General features: G+C 45.6%; 1 protein-coding gene across 2 annotated transcripts in view; it reads right to left on the reverse strand.

The window, feature by feature from the left end:
- Ypel2 (yippee like 2) overlaps positions 1–13,498 on the reverse strand; it is a 78,231-nt gene that overhangs the window by 37,024 nt on the left and 27,709 nt on the right. For both annotated transcript variants that reach the window (XM_004664519.2, XM_045158982.1), the window contains exon 2: positions 12,784–13,097. In XM_004664519.2, coding sequence (XP_004664576.1) covers positions 12,784–12,900 — 117 coding nt within the window. In that variant the 5' untranslated portion in view covers positions 12,901–13,097. The remainder of the gene's footprint in view (positions 1–12,783; positions 13,098–13,498) is intronic.

Below are 13,498 nucleotides of genomic sequence, written 5' to 3' on the forward strand. Positions count from 1 at the left end.
AGAAGCTTCTTTCTTTCTGGGCCTTACTTTCCTAATCTATAAAATGAAGAGTTAAACAAAAAACAAAAAACAAAAAAAAAAACAGGTTCAAAGGCAGAACAAGACCATTACAGATAAAGAGTGCACTGCCAGGTATGGTATGGTATGGTGCTGCAGTCCTGTAATCCCAGCATGCTGGAGGCTGACTGCCTGGGCTGCAGAGTAAGACAGACCCTGTCTCAAAAAAAAAAAGGGAGCCGGGCGTGGTGGCGCACGCCTTTAATCCCAGCACTCGGGAGGCAGAGGTAGGAGGATCTCTGAGAGTTCGAGGCCACCCTGAGACTCCATAGTGAATTCCAGGTCAGCCTGAGCCAGAGTGAGACCCTACCTCGAAAAACCAACAAAAAAAAAAAAAAAAAAAAAAAAAAAAAGGGATAGGGGTGGGTTGGATTAATGGAAGGGGGGCAGCTCTACAGAAGATCAAGGAAGTGGAAGGGTAGGATCCTGCAGGCCAGGAAGACTTCTAGGAAACCTCTTTAGCTGGTCAAAACTGGGTAGAGAGGGGTGGGGGTAAGGTACTTATCTAACATGGTGAAGAGAAAAGGAGGAAATGACATGAGGGAAAAAGGGAAGGATTTACCATTGATATTTACGGAGAGAATGTAAGACAGCCAGTGCTAAAAGTTGCTGCCCAGGTCACACAGCCAAGGTGTGGTGAAAAGGGAACAGACACAGCCATTTGGGCCTATCTGGCTGTTCCTCACCTTGGCCTTAGGCAAGCCACTTAATCTCCATCTTGAAGAGCTGTTATACAGTAAGGGAAGGAGAAAGTAAAGGTCTGGAAGAGTCACTGGCACACACATGTTCAATAGATGGCAGGAGTGTAGACTGCTTTGTCTTGAGAGTATTTTGTGGCACCTCATCTGCCACATTCATCTGCCCTCTACAGTAAGCCAGATGTACAAGGTGGCACATGCATCTGGACTTCATTTACAGTAGCTAAAGGTCCTGCCACACCTTCCCCCTACCCAACCACTTCTTTCTCTATCTCAAATTAATTAATTAATAATTAAAAAAAAGATATCCCAGCACAGGGAGGCTGAGATAGGAGGATCACTGTGAGCTCCAGGCCATCCTGGAGCTACAGAGTGAGTTCTAGGTCAGGCTAGGATAAAGTGAGACCCTACCTCAAAAAAAATTTTTTTAATAAAATAAAATCATTGAACTGAACAAACAGTACACAACAAAGGTTTCGGGTCAGGCCCCAAAATACAGCAGTGGGACAGTTTTATCATTCCAGAGACCACAGGGAGAGCCTAGGCTGGAACAGAAGCACAGTGGGAGGAGTCCTGCAATTATTTCTCACTCCCCAGTGTGAACACCCCTGTTGGGAGTGAAAGAACCTGCTAAAATCCCAGCACACTACAGGCCAAGGCATGAGGATAGCTCCGAGTTCAAGCAAGCCTGAGCTACAAAAGGAGACCCTGTCTCAAAACAAATGAACAAGCAAGAAAGTTTCTATAGATTTTGAACAGAAACACAAGCTTGTGATCACCCGTGTCATTATCAACTGCTCAAACAGTAATATATGTCCCACCAATCTTATGACTAAAACCTTAAGACTTCATTTTTAGGGCATGCCTCATTTGGTTAAGGCAACATTTCCTTTTGGTACATAAAGTAGCCACACAGAAAAGATCACATGTGAGATCTGTATTCCAGCTACTTGCAGTCTACAGAGGAAAACAACAGATGATTCACCAGACTTGGGGCCCAGCAGCTCCCTGGGTAATTGGTGAGCAACACTGGATGTGCCCAGATCATTAATCTTCACAGTGAGAACCTGTGATTGTGGGACAGGTCAGTCTCTCATCTCAAAAGTATGACTTCCCAGAACCAGGCCCCTTGTTCATGTCTAAAAACGAGCAGACTTTTAGTGATTCAATCACAGTGTACTTCTATCTACTACCAAGCAGTGGTCAACCAGTCGGTCCTGAGTTATCATGGGGTGACTGGAACATGCTCAGACCACAGTAATGGACATACTCAAGTGGCCATTTTGGTCCCTTCTTCACCTATTATCTCCTCAACTGGCATAAGAGTTCCTTGATAAAACTGTAGATACAGGGCTGGAGAGATGGCTTAGCAGTTAAGCGCTTGCCTGTGAAGCCTAAGGACCCCGGTTCGAGGCTCGGTTCCCCAGGTCCCACGGTAGCCAGATGCACAAGGGGGTGCACGCGTCTGGAGTTCGTTTGCAGAGGCTGGAGGCCCTGGCGCGCCCATTCTCTCTCTCTCCCTCTATCTGTCTTTCTCTCTGTCTGTTGCTCTCAAATAAATAAATAAAAAATTTTAAAAAAAAACTGTAGATACAGTCTAGTACAGGGCCAGCACAAAGACACAATGCTGGCCACCTTCTGTAGAGTACTGGTCAGCACATTTGCCTCATAAAGACACCATGCTATACATATATATGTAATGTTTGTGCAAGGATGGAATGGGGCAAATGAAACTAAATACAAGCACAAACACAGCCCCCACAATCATCACCCATATACAACAGAGAACACTGGGATCCACTTCAAATGGCCCCATTGTGGATCAGCTACGCTATACACAGCATCCAGCCTACTTGATGGCTCATCTCACTCTGAACTGCTTCACACTGTGTCTCTATGGAAAAAAGACACCATATATTATGGTATTTTCCAAGTTCCAAATGGCTTCTTTTCATTAAGAAGTGCTGTAACCTAGCCACATCATTTGGCTTAGAGGTTTTCTGTTCAGACTTGGTTCACCTGTCACCCCTTCCTAGGTGGCCAACACACAGCCCCAGAGAAAGAGCTGACACTTCATTAGAAGGAGATGGGGATTTCAGAGGCCAATTACTTGAGGAAAGGAAATAAATTTTTGGTTGAAAAGTGATTGTCTTTACAAAGCCTAACTGATTAAACATGCTTTGAAATAAGCTTACTGGGTTGCATTGGAACACTTCCAGTTTATCACTTTTGCCTTTGCTATGAAAGTCACAAATGCTGCTTAAGAAACACTGCCATCAGATGTGGTGGCACACACCTTTAATCCCAGCACTCGGGAGGCCAAGGTAGGAGGATCTGCTATGAGTTTGAGGCCACCCTGAAACTACATAGTGAATTCCAGGTCAGCCTGGACTAGAGTGAAAGCATACATCAAAAACCCCCACCAACAAAAAAATCTTAAGCTCAGGCTGAAGAGATGGCTCAGTGTGTTAAGGTGCTTGCCTGAAAAGCCTAACAACCTGGGTTCGATTCCCCAGTACCCATGTGGAATCAGATGCACAAGGTGGCACATGTAACTGAAGTCTGTTTGCAGTGGCTAGAGGTCCTGTTGCACCCATTCCCCCTCCCGCTTGCAAATAAATTTAAATAAAAGTTGAAAAAAAAAAAAAAAAGCCAGGCATGGTGATGCACGCCTTTCATCCCCGCACTTGGGAGGCAGAGAAGCTTGTGTGCAATAGTCATTGAGAACTACATTACTCCTTATGAATTATGCTGTTTGATAAGAAATAGCATGGTAGCACTACCATTACAGCCCAGTATCTACTGAAATGCTTTCCAGTAGACCTAGGGAAAAGAAATACAGGCATTTTGAGAAATTCTGCTCCGATATGCTTTGCATGATGTTTTGAGGTGTTAGTAGGTTAAAGTGTTTTTAATGTACACTGAACGCACTAACTGGTGGGTGGTGGAAATGAAAAATGAAGAGAAACAACGTCCTGCCCTGGCAAGACAGGCAGCAGGCTGGGGCAGGTCGCTGTGCTTCCACACACCAGCATCCTCCACGCCGACTACCCCAAGGCAGGGCTGCGCTGCGAGGCAGGCAGGGGATCAGGTCCCGCTGGGCAAGGGTGAAGGAGGCGGACACAGAGCACACCCAGCTCCTACCAAGTCAGAGACACAGAGACTCCCAAGACCTCCGGTCATTGAAACGGCCCTGAAATGAACTCAACATGGCTCAGGGAAGTTCGCGGAAGAGGGGACGGAAAGATTGTTAGAGCCATAAGTTGGGTCATTATGCACAGAGACACTGCCTCTCCCCCATAACTGAAGGCCACCCCCACAATACAACACCCACAATCCGTGGGGCGGTGGGGACGACAGGGAGAACGCTAATGATGGTACCATCATGGCTGTGTTCACACTATATACATAACTAATAAAAAAAAAAAATCTTAGCCGGGTGTGGTGGCGCACGCCTAAAATCCCAGCACTCGGGAGGCAGAGATAGGAGGATCGCCATGAGTTCGAGGCCACCCTGAGACTCCATAGTGAATTCCAGGTCACCCTGTGCTAGAGTGAGACCCCACCTTGAAAAACCAAAAAATAAAAAAAGTCTTGCTGGGAGCCACTGGTGTAGAACGCTAGGCCTCAAAGGTAGTAGGAAAGTGAGGGTAGGTAGGCCTTTTGGCAGTCACTAGATCAATATGTGCTTCAGGACATCTTGGCCCCTGCCTCTCCTCTCAAAGCAATGGTGCAGCTAACTCTCTAAACAAGAAGAGAAGTCCAAATGCCACCACAGTCAGCCCAAGGACCCCATCACACACAAAAGGGGGGGAAAAAATTAAGCTGTGTACTAAGTTCCTAACTTCCAAAGATTTGCCCAGAGCTAGAAAGTTAGTCAGGTCAGGGCTCCTCACACAGAACACAGCCCAGGCTGAGGTCAAGATCCCTGGCTCAGAGGCATTGTGACCTCACACTGGTCACAGCCTCACCCCTGGCCTGTTTCTTCATGAAAAGGAGCTTGGACTAGATGATCTCTAATTCCAGGAATCCTGTATTTGTCTCCAGAAAAATAACTGGAGCTATACATCTGACAAAAGCATAACATATAGTATTGGATGGAGAGTGAGAAATGATTTTTCCTTTTCTTCCGCCCAGGACAACCACCCACAGCTTCCTAAAATGCCCTTCCTCTAAGGACCAGATCCTGGAATGAAGTCACAAATGCCCTAGTTATCAATCTAGGAATGGCAAGAAGGCAACAAAGGAAGGTCTCCGGGGCTGTAGAGATTGCTTAGTGATTAAGGCATTTGCCTGCAAAGCCAAAGGATCCTGGTTCAACTCTCCAGGACCCACATAAGTCAGATGCACAAGGGGGAGCATACATTGAAGTCTGTTTGCAGTGGCTGGAGGCCCTGGCCCATTCTCTCTCTCTCTCATTCTTTGTGCCCCTTTCTCAAATAAATGAATAAAATATATTTTTAAAAAAGAAAGGATTCCATGTACCATTTTCACATAAAACCTGTGATGATGAGCTGGGCATGGTGGCGCACACCTTTAATCCCAGCACTTGGGAGGCAGAGGTAGGTGGATCGCCGTGAGTTTGAGACCACCCTGAGATAACATAGGGAATTCCAGGTCAGCCTCGGCTAGAGTGAGACCCTACCTCGAAACACCAAAAAAAAAAAAAAAAAAACACCCAAAACCCTGTGATGTCTGGTGGCATGACTGAATGTAACCCCAGTTACCAGGAAGGCTGAGGCAGGAATAATACCTGATTTAACTGAAGCAATAATTATTTTATAACCAAAGTATGTATATGTAGGTATGTATATGTATATATATTTTTTCCTCCCTCCTCCCCCCATAGTCTTACTCTAGCACAGGCTTACTTCACACTGGCCTGGAACTCACAGTGATCCACCTATCTCTGCCTCTTGAGTGCTGGATTAAGGGTATGTACTACCACGCCCAGCCCAAAGTATATTTTTATATTGGGGCTGCCAATATCAAGAAAGAAACAACTGGGGCTGGAGAGATGGCTTAGCAGTTAAGGTGCTTGCCTGTGAAGACTTAAGGACCCAGGTTCTATTCTCCAGAACCCACATGAGCCACATGCATGAGGTGGTAGAGGTGGCGTATGTATCTGGAATTCATTTATAGTAGCTAGAGGCCCTGGCACCCATGTGCATGCATTCTCTCTCTCTCTACCTCTTTTTCTCTCAAATAAATAAATGAAATATTTAAAAAATACTAAGAGGGATGGATAGATGTCTTAGTGGTTAAGGCTCTTAACTGTGAAGCCTAAGAACCCAAGTTTGAACCCTCAGTACACACACAAACCAGATGCACAAGGAGGCACATGCATCTGGAGTTTGTTTATGTTGGCTTGAGGCACTGGCATAGCCATTCTCTCTTTCTCTGACTCTTTCCCTCTCTCTCAAATAAATAATATTTTTTATTAAGAAAGAAACAACTTCCCTTGCTCCAGGTTTTAATATAAATTTGTAGCTATTTTTTAGTATTTTATTTTGTTTATCTATTCAAGAGAGAGACAGAGGCAGATAAAGAAAGAAAGAATGGGCATGCCAGGGCCTCCAGCCACTCTGCAAATGAACTCCAGACACATGTGCCACCTTGTGTGTCTGGCTTATGTGGATCCTGGGAAATGGAAACTGGGTCCTTAGGCTTCATAGGCAAGTGCCTTAACCACTAAGCCATCTCTCCAGCCCTTGGATGTTTTTAAAATTATTTGAGAAAAAGAGAGAGAGAATCTCTTGGCAATTTTAAATCTGCTTACTATTAAACAGTAATAATATACTCCAACATTTTCCCCCTTTATATTTACATTTTTGAACAGTAAGACCAAGTGAAGCAATGGAATTACTTTGTATTTATATAAAGCTTTATTATTTGCAAACCACCAGGATCTTACTTCAGCTCTCTAACAACCCTATGAAGCAAGCCCACTCCTTTCCCAATGAGGTATGTCTTTCTTATAGAATAGCTCTGAGGACAGCATGTGGTGGCACACATGAAGTACCACTTACTTGCCATGTGCCATGGTGTAAATGTACGCCTCCCAAAATTCATGCTGAGAGCCCACCAAGATGATGCTACTAGGACATTTGGCCTTTTAAGAAGTTACTAGGTCATGAAGGCAGAGGCCTCATAAGTAGGACTAACATACTTAGAAGAGGGCCAGGATAAGCCAAGCACAGTGGCACATGCCCTATATTCCCAGGAAGCTGAAATAGGAGGATCTCTTAACCCTAGAATTTTAAGACCACACTGGTCTACCCAGCAAGACTGTCTCAAAACAAAACACAATCAAAAAGCCCAAAACATCCAGGTGTGGTGGTGCACGCCTTTAATCCCAGCACTCGGGCAGCAGAAGTAGAAGGATTGCTGTGAGTTCGAGGCCACCCTGAGACTCCACAGTGAATTCCAGGTCAGCCTGCACTAGCGAGACCCTACCTTGAAAAACCAAAAAAAAAAAGCCCAAAATAAAGAAGCCAGAGAGATGACTTAGTGGTTAAGGTTCATGCCTTCAAAGTCAAAGAACCCAGGTTCAATTCCCCAGGACCTAAACCAGATGCATAAGCTGGTGCATGTCTCTTGAGTTCAGTGTTCTCTCTCTCTCTTTCTCTCTCTCTCTCTCTCTCTCTCTCTCAAGGTAGGGTCTTGCTCTAGCCCAGGCTGACCTGGAATTCACTATGTATTCTCAGGCTAGCCTTGAACTCACAGCAATCCTCCTACCTCTGCTTGCTGAGTGCTGGGATTAAAGACGAGTGCCACCATGCCCGGACACACTCCCCCTCTTTCTGCCTGCCTCTTTCTCCCTTTCTCTCAAATAAATAAATAAAAATAAAATAAAAAGCAGCCAGAAAAATACTTTTACCCTTCCCTCTAAGTGAGGCCACAGTCATATGAAGAAAGCTGTGAACTAGAAAGTAAAACTCCAGACACTTGAGTTTGCCAAAGCCTTGGTCTTAGATTTCTGCTCCAGAAGTGTGAGAAATGTCTGCTGTTTAAAAACCTCTCAGTCTATGGTCTATTGTTGTAAGCATCCTTAATGGACTTAAGATATCATTAGACACAGAGAACATCATTTTATTCAGTAAGAAACTGAGACTCAGAGGGTTGACCCACTGGCAACTGAGCATAAAGTGAGCTGGGAAAGGAGAAAGCCTACTATGGGACTTTTTGCATCACCGTATCTACAGGGACCCTAACGGTTCAAATACTTTACAACAGTACTTTCCCACAAAAGCTTAGCCATGCTGAAAAGAAGGGGGCTTGAAGTTCGGGTGTTTACTCCCTTTTCTGTGTCATTTTATCCATAATGAAGGCAGATCTCCTTGTTTTCCTTCTGACCAAACAAATGTCAAGCCTTCTGACTAAAAGCCCTGTTACAAGCACAACGTCGGCTTTCACCGCTCTGCTGCACCACGCCACGATCTGCTGCCCAGCTCCTGACTCCCACTGGGCAGATTCTGAAACCACACAGGAGATCAAGTAAAGAGGGGAGAACAGGAGGGACATTCTCTCCTCGAACCTTCTTAAATGGGAGAGAGGGGAAAAATGAAAAGAAAGGCCCATTTTCCAAGGAGGGGGCTGAGGCAATGATCTTTCCATTAAGCAGACCTGCATAAGAATGTATAGATTATTTAACGCTGGGGGTGGCTGTGGAGCAAAATAAAGGAATCTTTGTACAATGCCAACCACAGTTCCCTCGCTCTTTCCCCACTCAAGCATTTCACCCAACGTTTTAAATCATCCAGCTCTAATGCACCCCATCTGTGCTCTGGTTGTGGCCAATGAAATCAAAGCCTGTGCTGACTTTGGCCTGGACTTGTGAAAGAGCCTTCTTGCCCCAAAAGGGGGCAGGAAGGAGGATGTGAAGGCAGTAAGGTCTTTTTTGCTTATTCCTTGCTTTTTCCCCCAAGACTCAATCAAACTCTACCAGTCCATTTATTTGACCATTTGCTTTTTTGCCATGTCAAGTTCTGGCACAACACAACCCAAGGATGTGAAGGAGCTCATGAGAGGAGGTAAACGGGAGACACTGTCAGCAGAGGCCTGCAACAGCCCTACCTGCACACTTGGGTGACTCAGTGTCTAGTGTCTGGAACACGGTCAGGAACTGGCAGACCATCAAGGCCCCATTAACTGGCTCAATAGATGAGATTACCGCATATACATATCCAAGTTCTGTCCATCTTTTCAGGTCTATCTCAAAAGGACCTCTTCTAGAATTCCTGTTCACAGTAACCATGCTCTGCTCTCTGAATTTTGAACCTTTTGTTGTTGTTTTCATGGTTGGTTTGTCTAGGTTTGTTTGCTTGCTTGCTTGCTTTTGTTTTTTGTTTTGTTTTTTTTTTTTTGTTTTGTTTGGTTTTGGTTTTGGTTTTTCAAGGTAGGGTCTCGCTCTAGCCCAGGCTGACCTGGGACTCACTATATAGTCTCAGGGTGGCCTCGAACTCATGGCAATCCCTCCTACCTCTGCATACTTGGCTGCTGGTTTGTTCTGAGGCAATGTCTCACCCTGGACCCAGGCTGTAGATCCAGGCTAGCCTCACACTTACAGTGAACATCCTACCTCAGCTTCACAAGTGCTGGAATTAAAGGTGTGCACCACCATTCCCAGGTTCAGATCTTGGACTTTTTACTAGCCTTCACTGGTATAAAAATTTGATTAACCACTATTTTAAAGAGTTCTTTGGAGGGTTAGAGGAATAGCATTTTATAAAGTGTAGGTAGTAGTTTTTACTTTGTGGAAGAGCACACACCTATAATCCCAACACTTAGAGGAGGTAGGGAAAAGAAAATTAGAAGCTAAAGGTCATCCCTGACCACATAGCAATTTCAAGGCTAGCCTGGGCTACATGAGACCCTGTCTCAAAACCAAGCACAGTACATAAGGATGCTAAAATGTTCAAGTCTCCACATCCCACGTAAGCCAGATGCACAGTGTGACATATGCACACAAGGGGGCGCATGCATCTGGAGTTCAACTGCAGGGGCTGGAGGCCCTGGTGTACCCATTCTCTCATATTATGAAAAGGCCAGTCTGAGCCAGGCGTGGTGGTGCACATCTTTAATCCCAGCACTTGGGAGGCAGAAGTAGGAGGATCGTCATGAGTTCAAGGCCACCCTGAGACTACCTAGTGAATTCCAAGTCAGCCTGGGCCAGAGTGAGACCCCACCTTAATCCACCCCCCCCAAAAAAAAGATACATAATGGAGCTGGGGAAATGGCTTAGCAGTTAAGGTGCTTGCCTGCAAAGCCAAAGGACATAGGTTTGATTCCCCAGGACCCACGTAAGCCAGATGCACAAGGTGGCACATACATCTGGAGTTCGTTTTCAGTAGCTGGAGGCCCTGGTGTGCCCATTCTCTCCCTCTCTCTCCCTCAAATAATTTTTTTTTTAAAGGCTAGTCTGTTAAGTTTGCCTCAAAAAAAATAAAATTACACTTTCAGGGCTGGAAAGATGACTTAGTGGTAAGGCACTTGCTTATAAAGCCTAAGTAGCCAGGTTCAACTCCCCAGAACCCACATAAACCAGATGCACATAGTGGTGCATGCAACATGCATCTGAAGTTTGTTTTCAGTGGCTCGGGGTCCTGGCATACCCATTCTCTCTATTAAAAAAAAAAAAAAAAAATTAGCTGGGCATGGTGGCATACTCCCTTTAAGCAGGAGGCAGAGGTATGAGGATTGCTGTGAGTTTGAGGCCACCCTGAGACTAAATAGTGAATTCCAGGTCAGCCTGGGCTAAAGGAAGACCCTACCTCAAAATAAATAATTTTTTTAATTACACTTTCAGGCTGGAGAGAAATTTTACTGGTTAAGGCATTTGCCTGCAAAGCTAAAGGGTGTAGGTTTGATTCCCCAGGACCCATGTAAACCAGATGCACAATGTGGTGGATGCATCTGGAGTTCATTTGCTGGAGGCCCTGGTTCTCTCCATTCTCTCCCTCCCCCACCCCGCCTACCTCCCCCCACCCTCAAATAAACAAATTTTAAAAATTACACTTTCTTTGAAAGTCCAATACCTAGGACATTGGCTGCTTTTCCCTTACTGATACAACCTCCCACACCCAAATGTCCAGACAAGGGACCACTCCCCAAAGTCAAAGAGAATCTGTGACAAGATGAGTTAGATGACATAGAAGGAAGCTAAAACCTGGATGAAATATAAATAGTATAAAAAGAATTTTCAGAAATACAAAGAGAAAGTGGGGCAGAGTGAGAAGTCCAGCCAGGACTTTGAGGGCCCTAGGCATCGAGCATGTAGTTACTAAATACCCTAGAATAGACTAGAACAAAGGATTCAGTCCTGGGACTTCACTGCAGAATCCACTACCACAGATCTGGCTATTGGTGCAGCCTTGTTCACTTCACCTCCAATGTCAAATCTGCCAGCTGGAATGTTCTGGAACTATTAACTGGAGCCCTCACCCCTCTCGGGCTGTGGCTACAAAGCCACAGGCAGAGAGAAAACACGGTCCCTTTTTCCAGCAGTACTTGTAAACCAGTCAGAAATACTAATTTTTCACTCAGCCTGGGTCTGCATCAATGTTTGTTTGCACTTTAATGACATGAAGTCTAGGCTCTGAGGAAAGATGCTGTCTAAGGGGAAATCCTCCCATGGTCTCTTTCTCTTTGTCATCCAAACTAGTAAAACCTGTTTCTCCTCCTCTGGGAATCTAGGGCCAGGAGGGAGATAGCTCCCCTGAGAACACTGCCTGAAGGATTCAGTTCCTGTATTGCATAACTGGGATGTGGGGTTTATTTTATTAGTGTCCCCCAGCCCCAACTTTAGAAGCAGTTGCCAAAGCTACTAAAAGAAAATAGGGTTCTATTCTGTCTTCTGATTATGACTACAAGTCATCCCATATGACCTTATATACAAGCCCTAAAGGTCCCCACAAGACCAGGAGGGTGGCTCTCAACAAGCCACTTTTGGGCCTCCTCAGAGCACATTCATTTTCACTATGCCACAGCCTCACGCTTTCCCTAGGGCTAGCTGGGGGCTGTCTTGTCTTTGCTAATAAACCTTCCACAACAGGGTTAAGAATTCATCTCAGTGGCAGAATAATTGCCTAGTGTGCAAAATGCCCTGGATCAGGGTTCAATCCCAGGCACTTCAAAACAAAAAGAAACAGAGCCAGGCGTGGTGGCACATGCTTTTAATCCCAGCTGAGGTAGGAGGATTGCCATGAGGTAGAGGCCACCCTGAGATTAAATAGTGAATTCCAGGTCAGCCTGAGCTAGAGAGAGACCCTTCCTGGAAAACAAAACAACAACAAAAAATCATCCTCTAGAAGGCTCTTTCTTATGTCAGAATTCACTTCCTAAGGACAAAGCATTTTTCTTCTACCTACCTAAGGCAAACAAGCAAACATGTAAGTCCCTGACTGTTCCTCAGCCCCACCTTTATCTGGCCTATAAACTGCTAGGCCCCGAAGACTTCAACAGGGGTGACATCTACTAAACCACTACCCTGTTTCTGCAACTCCAGAGTTAATTCTCAGTTGAGGGAGACAGTCCTGTGGGTCAGCCCCAACCTGTGTAAGACAGCATACATGGGGTTCAGTGGCAAAAGGTGCTTCCTTGCAAAGCCTGCCAAGTCCAGTTTTGACTCCCACAGTACCCACGTGAAGCTAGATGTGCAAAGTGGTCCGTGCATTTGAACTTGTGGCAAGAGGCCCTAGTGTGTCCACACTACTACCCCCACTTGCAAATAAATAAATAAGTAAATAAAAAGCCGGGTGTGGTGGCACACGCCTTTAATCCCAGCACTCGGGAGGCAGAGGTAGGAGGATTGCCATGAGTTCAAGGCCACCCTGAGATGACAGAGTTAATTCCAGGTCAGCCTGGACCAGAGTCAGACCCTACCTCGAAAAACCAAAAAAAAAAAAGTAAATAAAAATCCTTGTTTTAAAAAGCATACCAATATCCCTGCTGTGAACTTCTGCAACCCTAGGAGCAGTAAGTGTCCTCCCCAGTGGTAGGCAAAAAGGCTTGCAGGAATCATGTGTACCTTGGAAATTAGTTCATCATGATTGGCCAAGTGAGCTCTGCAGTGAATGCAGCTGTAGGTCCGGTGGCAGGAGGGCAGATATGCCTGAAAAGTCTTGGATCTCGTCATCTTCACCATTGGCGCTGCTGAGCGTGGGGTGAACTCCGGGGCAGCCCACGAGGCACTCCCACAGGACGGGTCGCACGGGAAACACCGAAAGACACAGGTAAAGGCCGTGGTTTGGCAGCGGGTGCGTGTGGGGCAGGCTCCACACACTGGTGACGTCTTCAGAGGAAGGACCCGTGGGCAGAGGTCTAGGGCTGGTTCTCAGCTGCCTGCAGTGCCAAGGTAAGGGAAATACCGTTAGCTGATGGATAGGGGTTTCTAGTAAGGAAAGGAGCATTCAAACGCCACCCAGAGAGAGGGAAACAAAGGCTAGCATGAGAAAACAATTTCCTTCTCTGTTCTTCATCCTGCACCCACTTAAATCCCTCATCTTGCTGCTTTGTTAGAGGAAGAAATTAAGGGTTCTTTTTGTTTTTTGTTTTTTGTTTTTTGATTTTTCAAGGTAGGGTTTCACTGTAGCCCATGCTGACCTAGAATTCACTGTGTAATCTCAGGCTGGCCTCAAACTCACAGTGATCCTCCTACTTCTGCCTCTTGAGTGCTGGGATTAGAGGTGTGTGCCACCACGCCCAGCTGAAATTCAGTTTTAACATAGCACTCTAGGGCTGGA

Source organism: Jaculus jaculus, chromosome 9, assembly GCF_020740685.1.
Source record: "Jaculus jaculus isolate mJacJac1 chromosome 9, mJacJac1.mat.Y.cur, whole genome shotgun sequence".
NCBI lineage: Eukaryota > Metazoa > Chordata > Mammalia > Rodentia > Dipodidae > Jaculus > Jaculus jaculus.